Source organism: Galeopterus variegatus, unplaced genomic scaffold (genome assembly GCF_000696425.1).
Source record: "Galeopterus variegatus unplaced genomic scaffold, G_variegatus-3.0.2 Scaffold1010, whole genome shotgun sequence".
In the NCBI taxonomy this organism is placed as follows: Eukaryota; Metazoa; Chordata; class Mammalia; order Dermoptera; family Cynocephalidae; genus Galeopterus; species Galeopterus variegatus.
In genome coordinates, this window is record NW_007727121.1 from 299,730 (window position 1) to 324,615 (window position 24,886).

Genomic DNA, 24,886 nt, shown 5'->3' on the forward strand with positions numbered 1-24,886 from the left:
TAACTTTATATATAATATATGGGTGTTCTAGTGTTGGGTGCATATATATTTATAATTGTTATAACTTCTTGCTGAATTGATCCCTTTATTATTGTATAATGACCTTGTCCCTTTTTACAGTTTTTGACTTAACTACTCCTGCTTGCTTTTGTTTTCCTTTGGGTGGAATATCTTTTTTCATCCTTTCACTTTCAGTCTGTGTGTCTTTACAGGAAAAGTGAGTTTCTTGTAGGCAGCATATAATTGGGTCTTGTTTTTTTCCCAACTATTTAGCCAGTCTATATCTTTTAATTGGGGAATTCATTTACATTCAAGGCTATTATTGATAAGTAAGCAGTCCTGTCACATTATTAATTTTTTTCTGGTTGTTTTGTATATTCTTTGTTTTTTCCTCTCATATTGTTTTTCATTGCAGTTTGGTAGTTTTCTGTAGTGATAAGGTTTGATTTCTTATCTTTGTCATTCGTGCATCTGTTCTACCAGTGAGTTTCATACTTTTGCACATTTTCCTGATGGTAGTTATCTTCCTTTTGCTTCAAATACAGGATTCACTTGAGCATTTCTTGTAAGGTTGGTTTAATGGTGATAAATTCCCTGTTTTTGCTAATACTTTTATATCTTACCAGTTCTTCATTAGCTCACTGAATATCTTCTGTGATGGAATACATTTGTCTATCATTAAAATTAATTTTGTTAAGTAAGTGACTTAACTTACTTAGATTACACCTGAAAGGACATTGTCAGTTTATAACAATAGTGTTTATTAGTGCTAAATACTGAATGGAACAGTTTGGAAATTTGTTCAATTTATGGAGCATTTCAATTCCAAAATATGCTGCTGCATTGTTAATTTCTGATAGTTTGAATGTCAGTTTGATATGTCATCTAGGAAATATCACAGGGTTCACCAATTCTGCTTTGTGGTATTATCTGAATGGTACAGGCTCAACGAAATCTACAGCTCCTCTCTAGATAGTTTCTACAAAGTACTTACACTATCTAAGCACTCATTTTCATATAACTCAATATCTTAATTTCCTGCAACACTTTAACTTTTTCTTCTGTGGTTACTCATTCCCTTACTAGTCCTCTTTGGCTTGTGACTTCACAGTCTCAATTGATAAGTAGCTTATGATACCAAAGGGACTTCATTTCCACTAAGGAACTTAAATGTGTTTTCTCCCTTCCACCTGCTTGTGAAAACCTAGAAATAAATGTGTGTAATCACCTAATCTAATTAAGCACACTTCACTTCCAGTGTTGTGCTGATACTTTAAAAAAGAAAAATTTAGTACATTTCCAGAGACTCGTTATATTCAATTTTCTTTCTTGTCCCATAAGGTAACTTTAAGGTATGTTTATAACATTTAAGCTATTCTAGGCCAAAATTAATCTCCAAATATGCAAGACATTTTTTCTTTCACAATTCTTGCTATTCCTTAATTTTTCTCATAGTTTACTTCAAAATTGACTTTCTGAAATTTTTATTAATCCACTTCTCTAAGTCCATATCATTTCAAAGATAGTTTTGGTTTTGAATGCTGAAGGAGTGATAATATAGTTCCTGATTAAATCCAGTGATAGTAGATAGGTGCTAAGCCTCAAGTCACCACTGTTTGCTGGTATTAATCATAAAATCTCCAAGTCCAAAATAAGCCCATTTTAAAATTGTGCGTTTTCATGTAAAGTTACAACAAAATGAAGTAAGAACCATACATGAAAAGTTCTTGTTATTTCTTTAGTGTCTCTGGCATCTTCCATACTTTCTCCTTTTGCCCACATACTTCTTCTTGCTTGGAGTAACTTCTCTCTTTCTCTACATTTATCAGAATTCTAGTTATCCTTCAAAGCCTTGTTCAGATTTTACTTCCTGTTTAAGGCTCTTCCTGATTACTGTGGTGCACATTGCTTTTATTCCTCTTTAGTGTGTTTATTTCTAAAGTTATTTAATTCAGGAAACTTTAGCATATAATTGTTCTCTGATTATTTCCCATAAGTCTGTATGTTAGACTTATCTCCCTAGTCTGCCTATGAACTTTTTGAAGGCAAGGATCATGTCTTATACCATTGCTTTTCAAGATATTTTTCTTGCATAACCCCTGAAATGATTTTGAAAAATTATGTACTCCCTTGCTCATTTTTGAGTTGACATGAAATTTTATAAGTAAAATAACTGAAAGGGTGTAACTCTTACATATTGTAAATATTGATGTTAAAGACAAAAGAAACCAAAACCAAAATAAACAAAACTGTTATATCATTCTTTTAAGTGTATCTAAAGGAATCTATACACCATTGTGATTGAAACCTGTAGTCATTTATTTGAAAAAAATGCATGAAGTTTTCTTTAACTGTTAGACATTTTACATTATTCCTTTTTCTCCTTGAAGTCATATTTTTATTGCACATTCCTCATGGAATTTTATCCTAATATAAAGTATTTTTATGCTTGAAAGTCTTTCCTATATCAAATACATATATAAGTTAAAATTATTTTTCTAAATTTTCTGTGACTAAAGGCTTTAAGTGGTAAAATATTTCTTCTAGATTGACTTATCATTACAATTATTGTGAGTACACAATTGATAAGACCAAATAAATGCCTTATAAATTTTTATAAATACTTATCAAAGATAAAGAATACAATTTTATCGGAAATATATGCTTTTATGAGATTCATGGAACTGTTTATTTACCTATATATGAATATTACCTATTGCTAAATATAAGCAGAGTTCAGTGTAAATTCTCTGGTTTGCATTTTTATAGATGTGAATGCTGAGAAAACTTGTTCACATAAATTATATGTGGGACTAGAAGTGCTTTATTATAGCACTATCAATCAATTCTATGAATTCCTTCCAAGTAATATGCCAAAAATTATATAGTGATTTATTATAAAAATATTTTTCATCTCTTGCCAACTGTTACTTAGGCCTTTTTTCAATGTTGTGGAAAGCAAAGAATTGGAAACACCCTACTTAGAAAAAGACTTGTTAAACAGTCATTAGGAGTAATTTACTTTCTCAACTTCTGGGAATAATACCAAAAAATCTTTACTAAAATGTATCAAATAACTATTAATTAAACCTGTTGTACTTTATAACCCAATATATTCCAGAAGTGTGGGAAAAATAAAAATATTAATTGCAACATACCTGTCAATACAATACATTTTTTAGAAAACGATTGTATTGTATCATATGTTTTAAATGTATTGTTATCAAACTCTTTAGAACCGACAGATTTGGCTTATTCAATTTTGGGGAAGTATTTACCGTATAGCCTAGTTGGCAAAGCCAACCCTCACTGTCAAAATAAAGTAGCCAAATCAAATTTAAAGTTTTTTTCAGAAAATGTCTTACTTTAGTCAAATAAATGTGTAAACAGACATCGCTCTGATTGTCTTCACACTGCTGAATTCCTAAGATGGATAGCTCAGGCATGGAGCCTTGTCATGAGCATTGCATTGGCCACATAAAGTGCTCCTCCTGCCTCTTGTGGTTTCTTTGCTTTGCTTTCAGAGGACTCTTCCTTAGAAATGATGCATTCTTTAACAATAGTTGGGGGATGAAAAGCACAAAGATATTAAATGAAACTTGTTCACTGTCCCGCCCCATGCTGTAATATGTCTGAATACCAGACATCCCCATGTGGACCAAAATACCCTGTTATTTATGCCATGCTGTGCTATTAAAAGAAATATGTATGAGGCAGGACAAACCTTAAAGCTCTACTTTGGAGTTTTCATGCCTTGATTAAAGGGGGTTTTTCCTAGACCAGTATTTTTTTACTACTGTTTGGTGCCTTAGAGGTTCTTATGGATTGGGAAGCTGTACCATAATATGGGTGAGGATATGTCTTTCTTTTGTAAAATGGGAGAAAATTAATTAAGAGAAGGAAGGGGGAAAGAACTAGCCTGATGCCTCTGCACGATTACATTCTCAGGCAGATCGGTTTTTGGAAAGCATATATGTGGAAGTTGCCAATCTGGAAATTGATTTCTTTAAAACTATGCCCACCTAGCCCTTGGGAAGTCTTTACATACCCCCAGTAGTACGCATATACCAGTTTGAATATGCTGAGATACAGTTGATACTAATACTTTAAGAGATTTTTTAGAGTTCATACTAATACATAGGAAGGAAAATGATATTAAAACTGCAAAAACATTAAATTTAGCAAAAATATGTAAGTAGAAATATCAGTTTATTTTCACTGGCATATTTTACTTTCTATGTTTAAGTTAAATTTTAAAAATTGTGTTAAAAGTTCTTTTTCTTATCAGATAATCTACATTTTCGATTAGTTTCTCTTAGAACACATGAAATTCACAATGCAAAAATAAATTTATTTTAAATATTAATAAGAATAATTATAGTTGTCATTCCGGCTTTGCTAAAATTGCATTCGAATAACTTTCACATTTCAAACTCTATTTTCTATACTATATTATACCTTATTTTTTAGAAAGATGTTTTATAATAGAGTTGTTGATGTGGGAAAGGGCTAGAATTTGAGTTGTCTTTTAAAAATCAGTTTGAATGTATCAGTTATTGTAAAGAGGTATATTAAAGTGCTTAAAACTCATAGGAAACTATTGGCAAGTGACATATATTTAGTAGGCATAATGAATCTTCAGAAGTGATTAACTTAAAAATTGTGAGCTAATATTAAAATATTACCGTTTTTTGCCAATGTAAAATCTTAGCTTTATGTTTTTGACAGAAAACACTTCCAAGGCAGGATTGAAACATGAACAGTGTCCAGACATTCAGTTGTTTACTGGAACTGTGTTGTCCCAGGAAACACTACCACTCAAGATTAATGCTTGGAAATCGACAGAGGTAAGTCGTTATCATAGTTTCCTATTGTTGCCATAACTACAAGTTAGCATGTTTCATGCCTTAAAACAATACAAATTTGTTATCTTACAGTTTTGCAGGTTAGAAGTCTGACCCAGGTCTCAGTGGGCTAAAATGAGGTGTCTGCAGAGCTATGTTCCTTTCTGGTGGCCCTTGGGGATAATCTGTTGTCTTGCCTTTTCCAGCTTCATGTGTTCAGAGATACTGTACTTGTCTTTTAACTTTGTTTTTGGTGTCTTTTTTTATACAGGGGTTAGATATGAATAAGGTCAATAATGAAGTTTTCCTTTATGATTTGTGCTTTTAAAAAATTCTTAAGAAATTATTTTTATCCTAAAGTAATAAAAATGTTCTCTTATTTTTTCTTCTGTGTTGAGGTCCTTAAATACTCTAGAATTTTTTCTACATAGTGTAAGATAGAGCTCTTATTGTATTTTTACTTCTGTGGATAGGCAATATTTAATGTATTGAATAGTCCATGTTTCTCTACTCATTTAAAAAGCTTTTTATTGTGAAATAATTGTAGATTCACAGGAAGTTGGAAAAATAGTACAGTCTTTTGTACCTTCCCCCAGCTTCCCCCAGTGTTGACATCTTATATAGCTATAATACAATATCAAAACCAGGGAATGGACATTGGTATGTTACTGCCAACTAGACTACAGATCTTATTCAGTCTTTCAATTCAGTATTCAGTTTTTTAATCTGCATTCGTGTGTGTGGTTCTATGTGGTTTTATCCCATGTATAGATGTATGTAACTAGCATCACAAAAGAAGTCCCTCCTGCTATCCAGCTCACTCCTAACCCTAACCCCAACCCCACCCTAGTAACCAGTAATCTTTTCTCCATCTCTATAGTTTTATCATTTCTAGAATGTTATATAAATGGAATCAGACAGTATGTAACCTTCTGAGATTGAATTTTTTTCACTCAGTGTAATGCTCTTGAGGTCTGTTCAGCTTGTTGCACATATCAGTAATTCATTCTTTTTTATGGTTGAGAAGCATCCTATTGCAAGGATTTATCAGAGTTTGTTCAGTTGTTCACCCATTGAATAATATTTGGGTATTTCTGGGTTTTGGCTATTTATGGAAAAAGCTGCTGTGAATATTTATGTACAGAGTTTTGTGTGAGAACTTCTCATATCTCTGGGATAAATGTCCAAGAGTGTGATTGCTGGGTTGTACGGTAAGTGCATGCTAAGTTTTGTAAGAAGCTCTCAAACTGTTTTCCAGAGTGGCTGTACAATTTTATATTCCCACCAGCAGTGTCTGGGAGATCCAATTTCTCTGCATCCTCACCAACTTTTGGTGTTAACACTGTTTTTATTTTTAGCTCTTCTTAATGTAGTGATATCTCATTGTGTTTTTTAATTTGCATTTTCCAATCAGTTAATGATGTCAAGCATCTTTTCATGTGCTTATTTGTGCCATTATAACTTCTCTTTAGTGAAATACGTCTTTTGCCTATTTTCTAATTGTTTATTTACCATTGAATTTTGTGAGTTCTTCATATATTCTGGATACAAGTCCTGGGATCTGTGTATATTTTCTTCCAGTCTGTGGCTTTTCTTTTTAACAATATCTTTCACAGGGCAGGAGTTGTCAATATTGAGGAATTTCAGTTCATCATTTTTTTCCCTTTGTATGGGTCATGCTTTTGGTGTCATATCTAAGAAATCTTTGCCTAAACCAAGGTCACATAGGTTTTCTCCTAAAAGTGTTAAGTTTTACATTTAAGTCTGTGATCTATTTTGAATTAATTTTATATACGGTGTGAAGAATAGGTAGAGGTTCTTTAAAAAAAATAAATATTTTTTGGTCCAGCCCGGTGGCGCACTGGAGAGCGCGCCGCTTGGGAGCATGGCGGCGCTCCCGCCGAGGGTTCGGATGCCATGTGGAGACCGGTTCCCGCTCACTGGCTGAGCGCGGTGCGGGTGCAACACCGAGGGTTGCGATCCCGTTGCCGGTCCCCGGTACAGGCGCAACACCGAGGGTTGCGATTCCGTTACTGGTCAGTAAAAAAAGACAAAAAGGAAAAAATAAAATAAAATAAATAAATAAATAAATATTTTGCCTATAGATGTCCAGTTGTTTCAGCACCATTTGTTGAAAAGACTTAAATTTTACTGCAATATGCTTAAATGTGGGTTTTCTTTTTCTCTTTTCTTTCTCACCCATCGGACTTTTCATTGGGAGATTTTTTCATCTCTGTTTAAATTATGAGAAAGTTATCACTGATTTTCCTCAAATATTTTCTATTTATTTTCACTTTTCTCTCTTGGTATCTTTCGAAGTATCTATTTGTATCTTTCAAGGGGATTCAGCAATGACATTGTGATTTTTTTGGTTGCACTTGTTTCCATAACAACAAACAGGGATGCTATGAATTGGTTCACACAAAATGAAAGCTGACCAAAACCTTCAGTCTAGTCATGAGTTACTAAATTGATAGTGATGCATTATAAATATTTATTTTCTACTGTCTCCATTTATTATTTTTCTAAGTGAAGAGTATACAGTTTTTATCCTTTGGTTTATTAGCATGCTGTTTATTATATTTGCAAAAATTTAAACTTATCAGAGTTGCTAGAGAAATGGAAATTATACTTATTCTAATTATGCTAACTCATCATTCTTCTATCTCTTTGCTTCATCACTGCTTTATGCATCAAAGTCCTATTTTATTTTCAAGTTTGTGCTTTTATTACTTCTTTCTAAATTAGAAAATACTTATTGGAAAAAGTTAAAACAATATAAAAGGGTAAAGAGTGAAGGGCAAAGTTTCTCCTTACTCCTTTATACTCCTTGAGTTCCTTTCCTCAGAAGCAACTATTACTAACAGTTTTGTATGGATTTTTTGGGAAATTTTCTGTGTCCATACACTTATTTTGCCTAAATGGAATCATCCAATATATATTGCTGTGTAACATACTTTGAACTAAACAACATATGCTGGACATCTTTCAGTATAATAAGCGTAATTATTCAATGTATAATGTTTCAAAATTTTTTTCCACTAAACTACATATTATGGACATATTTCTATATTGGTACATACAGCTGTGCTGTTTTCTTGATATATAAATGAATCTTAGTTTATTTAACCATACCCTATCGCTAATCTTTCAGAGATTTTTTTAACAATTCCCTTTTGGTTACCATTGAAAGGTTTTTGCCTATTAAAAGCATTGTTGCAATAACAACCCTTGTACATACTTTCCCAGAAAGTGGAACTGCTGAAAGGCTGTATTTATTTTTAGTTTTGAAAAGTGCTGCCAAATTGTCCTACCAAAAGTTGCACCTATTTATATTTACAGTGTATCAGATTGACTTCCCTCATCTTTGCGAATATTGAGTAGTAACAGATTTTTGCATTTTTGTCAGTCTGAGAGGTAGGCATTTTTTGTTTTGTTGTATTGTAATTATATATAAGATTGAAAAACGTGTGTGTGTTCCTGGGGCACATATATTTTCTTTTTATTATTAACTCTATTCATGTCCTTTGCTTAGTTTCCTGTTTAGTTTCTCATCTTTTTCTTAGCAGTTTCTAAGAGCTGTTTGTCTCTTAAATAATTAGCCCATTGTCTGGTTCTTTGTCTGTCTATTCATTTTAAGTTTTTAATTTGGTATTTGATTTTACTTATGGCATTTTTGTTTTTTGCCTTATAGATGTCTTTTATTTTTATGTAGTCAAATTCACCTGTCTTTCCTTATGGCTTCTAGATTTTAGGTCATTCTTAGTAAGACCTGCCTTACTCTAAGACTTTATAAAAAGCTGCTCTGGCTTTTTTTCCCTTTGAACAGACTATGTTTTAGAGCCATTGTAGGTTTACAGAAAAACTTAGCCGAAAGTATAGAGATTTGCCTTTATATTCTCTGTTCCCCTACGTGCACAGCCTTCCCTAGTATCATCATCCCCTCAAAGTGGTACGTTTGTTACAACTGATGAACCTACACTGACACATCATCATCACTCAAAGTTTGTAGTTTATATTAGGGTTCACTCTTGGGGTTTGACAAATGTATCCACTGCCCTAAAAATCCTCTGTGCACTGCCTGTTCATCACTCCCTCCCCCCAGTGCCTGGTAATCACTGATCCTTTTACTGTCTCCATAGTTTTGCCTTTTCCAAAATGTCATATAGTTGGAATCATACAATATGTAGCCTTGCAGATTGGCTTCTTTCACTTAACAATATGCACTTAAGGTTTCTCCATGTCTTTTCATGGCTTGATAGCTCATTTCTTTCTAGTGCTGAATATTATTCCATTGTCTGGATGCATCACAGTTTATCCATTCACCTACTGAAGTATATTTTGGTTGTATCCAAGTTTTGGCAATTATGAATAAAGCTGATCTGTGTGCAGGTTTTTGTGTGGACTTAAGCTCATTTGGATGAATACTAAGGAGCACAATTGCTGGATCATTTGGTAAGAGTATGTTTAGTTTTGTAAGAAATCACCTTGGCTTTTTTATGCTTTAATGTTTTTTATATATTTAAATCTTATTTATCAGGAATTTGTTTTGTTGGAAAGCATTAGAGATCCACTTTTAAATTTTATTTTTACAAATGATAATCATATGTCTCAATATCATTTGTTGATTAATCCATCTTTTCCAATGATTTGAATTGACTTCTATCACATAATAAATTCCCATTTATGTTTAATTCTATTCCTGGATTTTCCATTTGCTTATATTTAATAACTAACACGTAAAGGTAAACCATAAAAATAAAAAAAAGATTACCCATAATGGGCCAGAAGGAATAAAGTAGAGAGGAGGAATAGAAGCAGCTAGATTTCTTTGATTATATTTGTTATTGAAACCCTGGAAATATTTTGCATAATAATAAAATAAAAGTAATCTCTAAAATGTAAATTAAATTGAACAAATGTACTTTGCATTCTCCTGAAAAAGAAATCTGTAGGCCCAGATGGTTTTACTGGAGAATCCTACCAGACACTTAAAGGAGAATTAACAGCAGTTTTACACAATGTCTTCCAGAAAATAGAAGAGGAGGGAGCAGTTCCCAAATTATTTTATGAAGCAGGTTTACCCTGATACCAATATTAGATAAAGACAGTACAAAAAAAGAAAACTACAGACCAGTGTTTCTCATGGAATTAGATGTAGAAATCCTGAACATAATATTAGCTGATTGACTCTAGCAATGTATAAAAAGAATTATGTGCCCTGACCAAATAAGGTTCAATCCAGGTATGGAAGGCTGGTTTGGCATTTGAAAATCAACCAATGTAATTGATCATATCTACAAGCTAAAGAAGAAAAATCATAGAATGATCTCAATTGGTACAGAGAAGCATTTGATAAAATCCAACACCCACTTATAATATAAATTCTCAGCAAACTAAAAATAGAAGAGAATTTCCTTAAGTTGATGAAGATTATCTACAGAAAACCTGCAACTAGCATCGTACTTAATAATAAATGCTTTCCCTATAAGATTAGGAAGAAAGCAAGGACATCTACTCTTACTGCTCTTATTAAACATAGTATTGGAAGTTCTAGCCACTGCAATAAGACAAGAAAAAGACATAAAGTCATGCAAAATGTAAAGGAAGCGATAAAACTTTCTCTGTTCAGAGATGACATGATTGTCTGCATAGAAAATCTCAAAGAAACAAATACAGAAAAATCCTCTTAAAAACACTAAGGTTGTAGGATACAAAATCAGCATACAAAAATCAATAGGATTTTTACATCATAACAATGAACATGTGGAAACTGAAATTAAGAAATAATGCCATTTACAGTTACTCTTCCAAAATTAAATACTTAGATATAAATGTGATAAAACATGTATAAGATCTATATGTTGAAAATTATAAGAATAATGAAAGAAATTAAAGAAGACCTAAATAAATGGAGAGACATACCATGTATATAGATTGGAAGACTTAACATAGTAAAGGTGTCATGGTGAAGATGTCCCTAATTACTCTATAGATTTAGTGTAATTCCTATCAAAATCCCAGCAAAGTGTTTTGTAGGCATAGATAATAAACTTATTCTGAGATTGATATGGAAAGGCACAGTCCCTAGGATAGTTAAAACAATCCTGAAAAAGAGCATAAAATGGGAGTGATCACTCTACCTGTTATTAAGGCACTCATTGCATAGCTAAAGTGACCAAGAGAGTGTGGTATTGATGGAGAGACAGACACGTAGATCAGTGTAACAGAACACAGAATCCAGAAATAGATCCACACAAAGATGGCCAACTGATTTTTGACAAAGGTGCAAAAGAAATTCAATGGAGGGCCAGCCCGGTGGCGCACTGCTACAGTGCGCCGCTTGGGAGCGCGGCGGCGCTCCCGCTGAGGGTTCGGATCCCACATACAGACCGGTTCCCGCTCACTGGCTGAGCGAGGTGCGGGCGCAACACCGAGGATTGCGATCCCGTTGCCGGTCCTGGTCCAGTACGGGCGCAACACTGAGGGTTGCGATCCGTTGCTGGACACGAAAAAAGACAAAAAGGAAAAAAAAAAAAAAAAATTCAATGGAGAAAGGATAGCCTTTTCAACAAGTGGTGCTGGAGCACTTGACATTCATAGGCAAAACCATGAATCTCAACCTAAACCTAATACAGAAAGAATTACACGACAAATGAGTCATGGACTTAAATGTAAAATGTAAATTATAAAATTTTTGGTAAATATAGGAGAAAAATCTTTGGGATCTAAAGCTGGCCAGAAGCATGATCCCTAACAGGAAAAAAAATTGATAAATCAGGCCTCATCAAAATTAAAAACTTTTTCTATGCAAAAGACCCTGTTAAGAGAATGAAAAGACAGGCTACGGACTGGGAGAAAATATTTGCAAACCACTTATCTGGCAAAGAACTAATATCTGGAGCATATAAAGAACCATCAAAACTTATTAATAAGTTTAAAACCAAACAATTGAATTGGAAACTGGGCAAGTGATATGAACAGTCATTTCAGCAAATACAGATGTCAAATAAGCATTTGAAAAATGCTCAACATTATTAGCCTTCAGGAAAATGAAATTTACACAAGCAATGAAGTATCAAAATGGCTAAAATAAAAAATAGTGACAACACCAAATGCTGCTGAGAGTGTGGAGAAATTGGATCACTCGTATATTAGTGGTGGGAATACAAAATGGTACAGCTACTCTGGAGAACAGTTTAGTAGTTTCTTATAAAAAGTAAACATGTCACTACCATGCTACCCAGCAATTGCATTTATCCCGGAGATATGAACATTTATATCATGCAAAAACCTGTACATAAATGTTCAAACTAGCTTTATTTGTTATAGCCAAAATCTAGAAACAACCTAGGTGTCCTTTAACAGGTAAACAAACTGTGATACATTTATGTTGTGGATACTACTCAGCAATGAAAATGAAGGAAGTATTGATACATGCGACAATTTGGATGAATCTCCAGGAATTATACCAGGTGAAAAAAAGCCAATCTCAAAAGGTCACGTGCTGTGCGATTCCATTTATATAGCATTCTTCAAGTATTAAAATTATAGAAATGAAGAACAGATTAGTAGGGGCTGTGGGTGAGGGTATGATTGTAAAAGAGCATCAAGAAGGATCCTTGTGATTGTGATGGAAATGTTCTGTGTCTTGACTGTATCAATGTCGATAGCCCAGATGTGATTTTGTAGTATAATTTTGTAAGTTGTTACCTTAATAAAGTGCTGGGGAAAAGTTATGCCCATTTCACAGGGGGAAAAAAAAGACATACCAACCAATTTCACTATATAGACTTTATTTAGATCCTTTTTCAAACAAGCTGTATAAAAATCTACTTATAAGAAATTGGAAATGTGAACAATTTATGATAATTCATGACTTTAAGAAGTTATTGTGAAGTTTATCAGTGTGATACAGTTATGATGATGTTAAAGAATTCTTACCGTTTAGAGATTCCTATAGTATGAATATTTGTTTTCCCCCAAAATTCATGGAATTTTGAAATCCTAACCCCAAGGTGATGGTATTAAGAGGTGGGAACTATCGGAGGTGATTAGGTTATGAGGGCTCTTCCCTTATAAAAAGAGATGCAACAAAGCTTCTTGGACACCTTCTGCCATGAGAGGTTACAGAAAACAAACAGCTTTCTAGGAGATAGCTCCTCATCAGACACCAAATCTGATGGCACTTTGATCTTGGACTTGCCAATCTCCAAAACTGTACTAAATAAATTTTTGTTATTTATAAGCCACCCAGTTGAATACATTCTGAGATAATGTATTTTATTATAGCAGCCTGAATGGACTAAGAGATACATATTGAAATAAGTGATATATCTAGGGTTTGCTTCAAAATAAAACAGATGGGACATGGTAAGTATAAAAATGAAATAAGATTGGCCATGAGTTGATTGTTTAACCTGATTGTTGGATTGATTACCTGTTCTATCTACTTTTTACTCCATGATAAAAAGTTAAAGTTTTAAAATATGAATAAAAGATACACACAGGTAGCTTTAGTATTACCAGTGAAACAAAATAATTGGCCTCTCAAAATAATTGAGATAGTGTGCTCTAAGGATGCTCAAAGGGGTAGTAGGGTAAGGTAATGCCCTAGTCAAAATCATTGCTGTCTACACAAGGTCTTCAGCAAGGAGTGGGATTCCCAAGGGTGGAAAATCACCTTAAACTCAGACCCCGGATATGTAGATAACTTACATGTGAGTTACTGTATTAGTCCATTTCTGTTGCTTATAACACAATACCTGGAACTGGGTAATTCATAAGAAAATGAAATTTATTGCTTACAGTTTCTGAGGCTGAGAAGTGCAAAGTCGAAGGAACACATCTGGAGGGTGACAACAGTGACCCCTCACATTGCAAGATGGTGGAAGCAGAGAGAGCAAAGCAGAGAGTGTAACCTCCTCATTCACTCTCTTTTTAAAGCCGTCACAACCACGCCCTTGACCACCATTAATAATTCATTCACTACTGCATGGTCCTACAATCACCTCTTCAAGGCTCCACCTTTCAGTTACCATAATACAATTTCTCACATTCTTAACAGTCACAGTGGGGGCTAATTTTCTAATACATAAATCTTGGGGGACACAATTCAAGCTTCAGTGAGCTTTGGGGGGACATTCAATCTACTAACATTCTGCCCCTGGCCCTCCAAACCTCACGTCTTTTTCACATGCACATACATTCATTTCATCCCCCAAATCTTAACTTGTTCAGCTGAAAAGTCCAAAGTTCAGTGTCCCATCTGTGAAATCAATACATTACCTACTTCCAAGATATAATGGTGGTACAAACATGGGTACATATTCCCATTTGAAAAGGGAGAAAGCCCAAAAGAAGGGGGTAACAGGTCCCAAACAAGTCCAAAACCCAGTAAGGCAGGCATTAAATCTCAAAGCTGGTGAATCATGTACACTTGACTTCATGTTGGAAATCCTCTGCACACTGGTGTGAGTGTTAGGTCCCCAAATCCTCAGGCAGCTCCACTTATATGGCTTTCCTGCTCTCAGGTGATTCTTTAGCTCTCACAGTCTGGCATTGCATGCCTATAGCTCCACAATTCTGGGGTCTCCATGGCGGCCCTGCTCTCACAGTTCCACTGGGCATGGCACTTATGGGGTTTCCCTGTTGCAGCTCCAACCCCACGTTTCCACTTGGCATTGCTCTAGCCAAGATTCTATGCAGTGACTCCACCCCTGTGACAGATCTCTTCCTGGGCCCCTGCTTTTCCATACACCCTTTGAAATCAGGATGGAGGCTCCCAAGCCTTCACAGCTATGGCATTCTGTGAGCCTGCAGACCTAACACCATGTGGATGCCGCCTAGTCTTCTGGCTGGTATCTTTCAAAGCTGCAGGTCTAGCCATGCCAGGGGCCAATTTAGCCATGGCTGGAGCATCAGGGGTTCGGGAAGCAGCATCCTAAGGTGGGCACCGTAGGCCTGTTCCCCAAGACCGTTCTGTCTTCCTAGGTCTTTTGGGGCCTGAAATGAAAGGGTTGGCCCCAGAGGCTTCTGCAATGCCTTCAGTTTCTTTTCCCTCTTCTCTTGATAATCCCTTTCTTTTGTACTAATTTCTTACCATCATTGCATTTTTCTTCTGAAAATGCTCTTGCTTCTCTACCACATAGCCATGCTGCAAATTTTCCAAATCTTTGCACTCTGCTTCCCTTTTATAAATTCTGGCTTTACATCATGCCTTTGCTGCCATAACTTAGGGTAGGTTGTTACAAGTAGCCATGCAGCTTCCTTAATGCTTTGCTGCTTAGAAATTTCTTCCGCCAAATACTCTGGTTCACAACTCCTAAGTTCCGATTTCCACAGAGTCCTAGGGCATGGACAGAATGCAACCAAATTCTTTGCCAGTTAATAGCAAGGGTGATCTTTGCCTCCATTTCCAATAAACTCCTTCTTATTTCTATCTGAGACCTCCTTAGAATGGTCTTTTCAGTCCATATTTCCATAAGCATTCTGGTCACCACCATTTAATCAATCTCTAAAACTGTCCCTGGTTTTCTTGTCTTCTAAACTCTTACTAGCAGTTAGACTTTTTCTAGTCTGCTCCTCCAAATTCTTCCAGCCTCTCCTCAACATCCATTTCCAAAGCTGCTTCCACATTTTCAGGTATTTGTTATAAACAACACCACATTTCTCTGATACCAATTTTCTGTATTAGTCCATTTCTGTTGCTCATAACACAATACTTGGAACTGGTTAATTCATAAGAAAATGAAATTTATTTTTTACAGTTTCTGAGCCTGGGAAGTCCAAAGTCCAAGGAACACATCTGGTGGTGGTAACAGTGACCCCTCACATTGCAAGATGGTAGAAGCAGAGAGAGCAGAGCAGAGAGTCTAACCCCCTCAGTTACTTAAATCAAAATGGTTTTATGATGATGTTAGCATTTATAGACACATTGTCCATCCAGTGAAATTAATTTTGGTTTTCTCAACTCTCGTGTTCTCGTTTTCTGTCAGGACCTGATGCTGTTCTCTGATGATGATCCAAAGCCACTTTTACCAGAGGTACCTCCTCCCATTTCCGCTTCAACTACATGGGTGTCAGAAGGGGAAGCAGAAGTTTGTAATCCTTCGGAGGCAGGTAAATTGGTTAGAGAAACATGAACAAGAACCATTGGGCAGGAATTGTTTTTTATCGGGTTTTATTTTGTGAAGTAGAGCAACACTTGGCTTTTTTTTAAACCTTGATAATGAAGGATGGGACTGACGTGGATAAATTCAACCCACACATAGTCCTATTATCTTATTTTACCATTTCTTTCAGTGTTTTTTTATCTTCCGATTTTCCTTTTTTCTTCTTCATTATTTTATTTCACAAATTAACTGCAAGCCTTAAATTTTTTACAAATGGTTAAAACAGCAGAAAATTAATTTTAGTTCCTTTCCTTTTTATTAACTTTCTTCGTATTGTTTAAATTATGACATTTTTTAAAAAACAGGCATTAAGCAAAAATGTGAAAAGGCAAGATGCATAGTATCCCACAAAATAGTTAATCATCTCTTGAATAATTAACATTAGAGCAAGGAACAGTATAAAATTATACAAAACTGTACTCCAGTAAATTACACTATTGAATTCCTGCTGGCTCTGCTGCTATTCAAGATCCTTTAGGATCTGATTGATTCACTGTTGAGCTGCTCCCTCCAGTCTCTGTTCTCTATGAACTCTCAAATTTCAATACATTCTTCCTCTTGATTTTCTCAGAAAGTAGGATGGAAGGTCTTCTGCCAAGATGAGAATGAAATGTTCTCATTAGTATCTTTAAGTAAACAGATCCAGAAGCTTGAAAGAAGAGCAGTAAGAAAAACTTTTTTTTTGTATTCTAACACATCCTAACCTTTTTCTCTCCTAACATTTTTAAAAATAGACTTTGTTTTTTTGTGCGGTTTTAGGTTCACAGCAAAATTGAGTGGGAAAGTACAGAGTTCCCATATACCCGCTGTCTGCATACATGCATAGCCTCCCCCACTGTCAGTATTCCATACCAGAGTGATACACTTGTTACAATTTATGAACCTACACTGACATATCATAACCACCCAAAGTCCATAATTTATATTAAGGTTCATTCTTGGTGTTGTCCATTCTATGGTTTTGGACAAATGTGTAATGACATGTATCCACCATTATAGTATTGTACAGAATAGTTCCACTGCCCTAAAGATTCTCTGTGTATCCCTTGTTCACCCTTCTCTCCTCTCTAACCCCTAGCAACCACTGATCTTTCTACTGTCTCCCATAGTTTTGCCTTTTTCAGCATGTCTTATAGTTGGAATCATACAATATGTACGTAGCCTTTTCAGATTGGCTTCTTTCACTTAGAAATATGCATTTAAAGTTCCTCCACGTTTTTTCATGGTTTGATAGGTCATATCTTTTTAGTGCTGAATAGGATGTATCACAGTTTATCCATTGACCTACCGAAGGACATCTTGGTTGTTTCCCAGTTTTGGCAAATATGAATAAAGCTGCTATGAACATCTGTGGCAGGTTTTCATGTCAACATGTTTTCCCTCCTAACATTTTAGCAGAAGTGAAATTCAGTATAAATGAGCATCAGGGGCAACCCTAAAGAGAAAAAAGTCTCAAAATGAGTAGCCTGGCAACCCCACCATTTTACTTGTCTAGGACCTATCTTAATCAGAGAGGCTTTTTCTATTTTTAAGTCTTTCTTTTCTCCAATCTTTCCTTGGCACTAGACTCAGAGATATCTTGCTAAAAAAGCAGATCTTAGCATTTTACTTCCCAGATTAAAAACTTTCAACAATTTTCTACTGGCAATAGGTAATTCTAACTTTTCATATTGTCATATGAGACTTTTCATAGTCTGGTTCTAGCCAACATTTTTTGCCTTGTCACCCCAAACTACCAATACTCACGATGCTCTGTGACATTCCATTGTTTGTGTAGTTTATTTACTTTACAGTGTCTTTGTTCCAGTTACTTTGGCTGTCTAACACATTACCCTAAAACTTCATGGCGTAAAATAATCATTTATTTTGCTCATGGATTCTCTGGGTCAGGAATTAGGACAGGGCACAGTGGGGATGCCTTTTCTCTGCTCTGTCACATGTATCTGGGCCTCAGCTGGGGAACACAAAGACTGGGGCAGGAATCATCTGAAGGCTCACTCACTCATGTGTCTGGCAGTTGATGCTGGCTGTCAGCTGGAGGCCTCAGTTCTCCACATTAGCCTCTTCATGTTGTCTTTCCAGGTGGGCTAGTTTGGATTTCCTCACAGCATGGTGGCTGGGTTCCAAGGGTGAACATCTTGTGAAAGAAAGGACCAGGCAGAAGCTGAATAATCTCAGAAGTCATGCTGTGATACTTCTGTCCCATTCTGTTCATGAAGGCAATCACAAAGTCCTGCCCAATTTCAAGAGGGAGGAGACATAGATTCCCACCTCTCTGTGGAGGAGTGTCAATGTCATATTGAAAGAAAAGCCTATTGGATGTGATGTATGTTGGTATAGTCACTTTTGAAAAGTATAATCTGCCGCAGTCTTCTACCAAATTATAAATGCTAGATAAGGCTCAGCAAAAATGTCACAGCTGCCATAAAAATCTTTCTGCACTACAAACTAATTTTTTCTTTCAATATGTTCCCACAGGACTTTGTCCATACCCCTATTATAGAGTTTATAGTTTTGTATCATGACTATTTTATAAATTTTATTTATTTTAAAATTATTATAAGTAATAAGTGAATATACTCTTATTTTAAAAAATTCAAAAAATATTGATAAAGCTAAAACTTGACTATCCCTTACCCCAACACAGTCCCCTCCCCAGAATTAACTATTATCAGTTTGGTGGTTACTTTATAGACCTTTCTCTGTGCATTTACATCTGCATGTGTACTTTTAGAAGTATATAGAATTGACTTTGTTTAATTTTAGAACATTGTTATTGTTTTAGAACATTATTCTGTATTTTTCTGAAAGGTTTTTTAAACTTAAGAATATCACTTGGCTATCCTTCAATGTATGTCAGCATTTAGAGCTTTACCATATATACATATTTTTAACTCCTACAATGCCTGGATATTATAGATTATTCCCTTGCTGTTAGATGATATTTTGGCATTTTATATTTTTCGCTATTATAAATAATGCTTCAGTGAATAGCCTTGTGCACATATGTGAGTGATTTTTTAGGGTGGACTCCTAGAAATGGAATTCCTGGGTCATAATGTATGCCCATTTTCGTTTTAATTGATACTGCCAAATAGTTCCTCAAAATATTAATATCAGTTTACACTCTGGCTTGCAGTAGGTACTCTCATAGAGTACCTATTCATTCACATTCTCACCAACACTTTTCGGGTCTTATATTTCTAATCACTTGGATAAAATTTGCATTACATAGTTGGTATAATTTGCATATTTATAATATAAATGCATATAATATGCATGTAATTGCATATTGATTGGATATTTCTATTCTTCTTTGGATTGCCTATTTATATAATTAACTTATTTTCCTTTAGGATTGTTTGTTCATTTAAGTTGATTCTGTAGCATTATATGTATATATATATATGTTACTAATACTTTCTCTGTTATTTATGTTGTAAATATTTCAGGCTGTGTGTAAATTGTCTTTCAACTTTCTTAATGGGGTCTTTGTAGAAGTTTCATGTTTTGTATAGTCACATTTATTCCTCTATTCCTTCATAGTTTTTGTATTTTGGGTTTTTTTTTTCCCCCTTTTTGTCTTTTTTTTTTACTGACTGGTAACGGGATCGCAACCCTCGGTGTCGCGCCCGTACCGGGGACCGGCAACGGGATTGCAACCCTCGGTGTTGCGCCCGCACCGCGCTCAGCCAGTGAGCGGGAACCAGTCTCCACATGGGATCCGAACCCTCGGCGGGAGCGCCGCCACACTCCCAAGCGGCGCACTCTCCAGTGTGCCACTGGGCTGGCCCGTATTTTGGGTTTTTAAGGCAACTTTCCCTATATACTAAGTTCATAGTACATATTCATCCATATTTTATTTTAATTATTTTAGTTCTTTAATCCATCTGGATTTAAAGAATTCGTGAATGGTTTTAGATAGGGGCAGTGGGCAGCCAATTATGTCAACATTTTTTTTTTTTAAAAAAGATGACCGGTAAGGGGATCTTAACCCTTGACTTGGTGTTGTCAGCACCACGCTCAGCCAGTGAGCGAACCGGCCATCCCTATGTGGGATCCGAACCCGGGGCCTTGGTGTTATCAGCACCGCACTCTACCAGTATGCCACGGGCCGGCCCATGTCAACATTTATTGACTAGTCCATTTTTCTCTACTGTTATGAAATGACTTTTTAACCCATAGTATACTAAATAGTATCTGTTTAACAACTCTGTTTCATTGATCCATTTTTCTGTTTCTGGTCTATTTAATTTTTTGCAACTATTAATAATAGTATACCATAGTATTAATGTATCCTATTTTATTTAATGAGTTATTAATTGTTACTTAGGCTATTTCTATATTTTTACTATTATAAATGAGGATGAAATTACATTGTTTTTCCCCTCAAATAAAGAAGGCTTTTATTTATATTTTTTGATGATTCGATGAAGATCTAAAATATGTTATTCTGAATTTCTGTTGGTAGATTCTGTCCGGTTCATTAACTTATCCTGTCAACAGATGGTTCTCATTTCCATGTTATGATTTTGGCAACTTCAGCCCCAGGCAAAAATAAAGTAGGAAAGTTATTCTGGTACATCCTCTGTTCTCCTTTTCTGCCTTGCCTTTACCCTCTGTGGGCTCACAGGGATCTGCTGTCACACTGTGGCCTACAGTGCAGGGGAGGACTCAGTCCCTTACACCCTCACCAGCACTTGGTATTTGCCTTTCCTTCACCCACAGAGGAACCATGCTCTTGAATTTTGTGTTCTTCATTCCTTGCTTTTCTTTATAGTTTTACTACGTATGTTTATACTCTAAACAGTGTGCATTTTTTAGTTTCACAGGCTCTTGAACTTTATGTAAATGGAATCATTCTGAATTTATTTTTCTATGGCTTGCTTTTATTACTCAGTTTTTTGTCCTTAAGATTCATCTATGTGGGGGCCGGCCTGTGGCTCACTCGGGAGAGTGCGGTGCTGATAACACCAAGGCCACGGGTTCGGATCCCATATAGGGATGGACGGTTTGCTCACTGCGTGAGCGTGGTGCTGACAACACCAAGTCAAGGGTTAAGATCCCCTTACCGGTCATCTTTTATAAAAAAAAAAAAAAAGATTCATCTATGTGTATAGATGGCTGTTATTTGTTTGCATTGCTGTGTAGTATTTCATTGTATGTACATGGTATAATGTATTTATTCTCCTGTGGAATACTGTCATCAGTATTATGTGTCAAATTTTTTGTATTGCAGTGGTGCTGTTTATGAACTTGTATACTTGCACAAGACTCCTGGTTCTCATGGACAGCAGTTTCTCTAGGGCATATAGAGTGGGAGTGAGATTGCTGTATGGTTAGATATGAGCATCTTTAAATTTACTAAGTGATTTCAAATTGGCTTCCAAAATTCTAGTTGCTTTATATCCTTACCAAATCTTGCTCTTGTCATTTTTGAGAAATTGCCAATGTAGTGGGTGAGAATATCTCATTTGTTTCCAAAAGGATTTTTATAATGAAATTGAGTGTATTTTCATATGTTGAAACATTCCATAGATATGGCTCATTCATGTTTCCTCATCTGTGAAATGTCTGTTGGCCATTTTTCTGTTTGGTTATTTGTCTTTTTCTTAATCGATTTGTAGGAGTTCTTTATTCTGGAGGCTAAGCATTGCATCTCATAAATGTTTTTCCAGTTCATGACTTTTCTTTTCACTTCGTATGGAGTTTTTGAATAACAGGAGTTATGAATTTTAATAAGGTAGAATTTTATCCTTTATGGTTTGTACTTTTTGTATCTTGTGTTATTTAAAAAAATTCTTCCTTGTCCTGAGTCCATAAAGATAGTTCTGTATAGGCTAAAATTTTTTATAGTTTTGCTTTCTGCAATTAAATCTTTAATGCAGCCAGGATTGATATTGGTGTATCATTGAGGTAGGAGTCCAATTTTACTTCTAAATGGATAGCCAGCTGTCCCAGCATCATTGAAAACTCTGTCCTTTCCCCAGTGAACTGCAGTGCCATCTGTATCCTAAAACAAGTTTACACATATGCAGGCATCTGTTTCTGGGCTTTCTCTTCTGTTCCATCAGTTATGTGACTAGCCCTGCACTAATAAATAGTTTTAATCATGCTACTTTTTTAGTAATTCTCGATGATTTCTCCTTCATCAGGAGTGTTTTGGCTATTTTTGACCCCTTGCTTTCCCACATGAAAGCTTGTCAAGTTTCTTGGAAACAACTTGTTGGGGTTTTGATTGGCACTACATTGAATCTTTAAATCAATTTAGGGAAGTGACACCTTTACAATATAAAATCATTCTATTCATTTAATTCTTCCTTAATGTATTTTATTTTATAGTTTTTTACGTTCAGGTATTATACATCTTTTGTTAGTTTTAGTTCTAGGTACTTTATATGTTTTCATTGCTACTGTAAAAGATATTTTATAAATTGCCTTTTTTGTTTGTTGATGGTGAAAATGAGTGGAATTAATTTTTGTATATTGATTTTGTAACCAGCAACCTAACTTAATTCTTACCAATTTTCCTAATTTATTTGTAGATTCTTCTGGGTTTCTTACATTGAAAATCATATCATCTGTGAATGGCAGATTTGTTTCTTTGTTTGCAAACTATGTACTTTGAGTTTCATTTTCTTAACTTACCATACAAGGTGGAATTACTTACGCAGTGCTGAATGAAAGTGTGATTGTAGGCTTCCTAGGCTTGATTTCTATTTTAAAGAGAATGATTTCAGCATTTTGCCGTTAAGACAGAGGTTTACTGTATGCTTTTGCAGATCTCCATTCCTAATTTAATAGCTTTATCCTATCTGTTTAATTTTCTTCATTTTTAGCATCTATATCGATAGTTGTAGGTTTTTCTTCTTTGGGCCATTATTTTGTAAATTAGTTGGTTTCCAAATATTAAAATAACCTTCAATTCCTGGAATAAACTCAATTTGGCCATGATATATAAGGGTACTTCAAAAAGTTCATGGAAAATGCATAGTCTGAAAAAAACTATGCATGGATTTCAAAAATTTTTTGCACCAAAATAAACTCATAGTAATTTGTTATGACATGTCTGAACAGGATCTAGTTTGAGGCAATAAGAAGGATAGGACATCAGTTTGAAAGGAGTCCCTATCAGAGCAACATGAATTCTGCTAAAATTGAAGCCAGAATAAATATCAAATTTATGGTGAAGCTTGGGCGGAAGAATGATGAAATCATTGATGCTTTACAAAAAGTTTTGGGGGGTAACACTTCAAAGAAATCAGCAGTTTACAACGGATAACATGATTTAAGAAGGGACGAGATGATGTTGAAGGCAAAGCCTGAGGTGGCAAATCATCCAATGACCATTTGCAAGGAAAAATGAAACTTTTTCATACCCTAGTTGAAGAGGATTGATGATTAACAGCAAAAACAATAGCCAACACGATAGACATCTCAATTGGCTCAGCTTACACAATTCTGACTGAAAAACTACAGTAGAGCAAACTCTCCGCTCAATGGGTTCCAAAACTGTTGCACTCAGATCACTTGCAGGCAAAAGCAGAGCTTTCAGTGGAAATCTTAAACAAATGAGATCAAGATCCTGAAACATTTCTTCAAAGAATTGTAACAGGAGATGACACATGGCTTACCAGTATGATCCTGAAGACAAAGCACAATCAAAGCCATGACTAACAAGAGGTGGAAGTGGTCCAGTCAAAACAAAAGTGGACTGATCAAGAGCAAAGGTCGTGACAACAGTTTTTTGGGATGCTCAAGGCATTTTGCTTGACAACTTTCTGGAGGGCCAGAGAACAATAAAATCTGCTTATTTTGAGTGTTTTGAGAAAGTTAGCCAACACTTTAGCAGAAAAACACCTGGGAAAGCTTCACCAGAGAGTCCTTCTCCACCACAACAATGTTTCTGCTCATTCCTCTCAGTCAAACAAGGGCAATTTTGTGAGAGTTTTGATGAGAAATCATTGGACATTCACCTTACAGTCCTGAGGTGGCTCCTTCTGACTTTTTGTTTTCTAAACTTAAAAAATTTTAAAGGGCACCCATTTTTCTTCAGTTAATAATGTAAAAAAGAGTGAATTGACATGGTTAAATTCTCAGGACCCTCAGTTCTTTAGGGATAAACTAAATGGCTGGTATCAACACTTACAAAAGTGTCTTGAACTGGATGGAGCTAATGTTGAGAAATAAAATTTACTTTTTAAATTTTTATCTTTTAATTTCATTTTTCCACAGACTTTTTGAAGCTCTCTCATATATTGCTGGATTTGTTTTGCCAGTGTTTTGTTTAGGGGTTTTGTGTCTCTGTCTATGAGTGAAATTATCTAGGATTGTCTTTTCTGAAATTCTCATTGTCATATTTTGATATTGAGGTCATGCTAGACTCATGAAAAGAGTTGGACAGTATTTGCTCTTTTTTGTACTCTGGATTAGTTTGTGCAGGGCTGTTTGTGAGATGCAATGGAAATAGGTAAGGTATTCTGTAAGTGCACTGATGGTGTTGGCAGAAGGGCTGCAGGTAGGGAAAGAAAGCCTGCACCCAGAACGTGTGTGTCTGCCTGCAAAGACTGCTCGTTCCATAATGGAAGGGGTTCAATATAATCAACCCACCATCAGATAACTGGCTATTTCTCTGGTAGGGATGTAGTCTTAGCCTCCACTCTTGGCAGTTTGGGCATTAAGCATTCGTGATGGCCAGATCACCTAGTGAGGGAAAGTCCATGTTGTTGTGCCTGTGCCTATCGAGGGCATCCCTGCTGCGTGGCCAGAGCCCACTGAGCAATACTGCAGTGATGAGGAAAGGAGGATTATTGACAGCCACTAAATCGAGCATTTTTTCCCACCTGATTTTTGAGAGCTGCCTCCACA

The 24,886-nt window shown here is 35.4% G+C and overlaps 1 protein-coding gene across 1 annotated transcript in view; it reads left to right on the top strand.

The window, feature by feature from the left end:
* The window catches only part of ENTHD1 (ENTH domain containing 1), a 67,443-nt gene extending 51,455 nt beyond the window's left edge, over positions 1 to 15,988 (top strand). The window contains exons 3-4 of the mRNA XM_008574183.1: positions 4,729 to 4,847; positions 15,842 to 15,988. Coding sequence (XP_008572405.1) covers positions 4,729 to 4,847; positions 15,842 to 15,988 — 266 coding nt within the window. The remainder of the gene's footprint in view (positions 1 to 4,728; positions 4,848 to 15,841) is intronic.
* Positions 15,989 to 24,886: the final 8,898 nt, after the last annotated feature.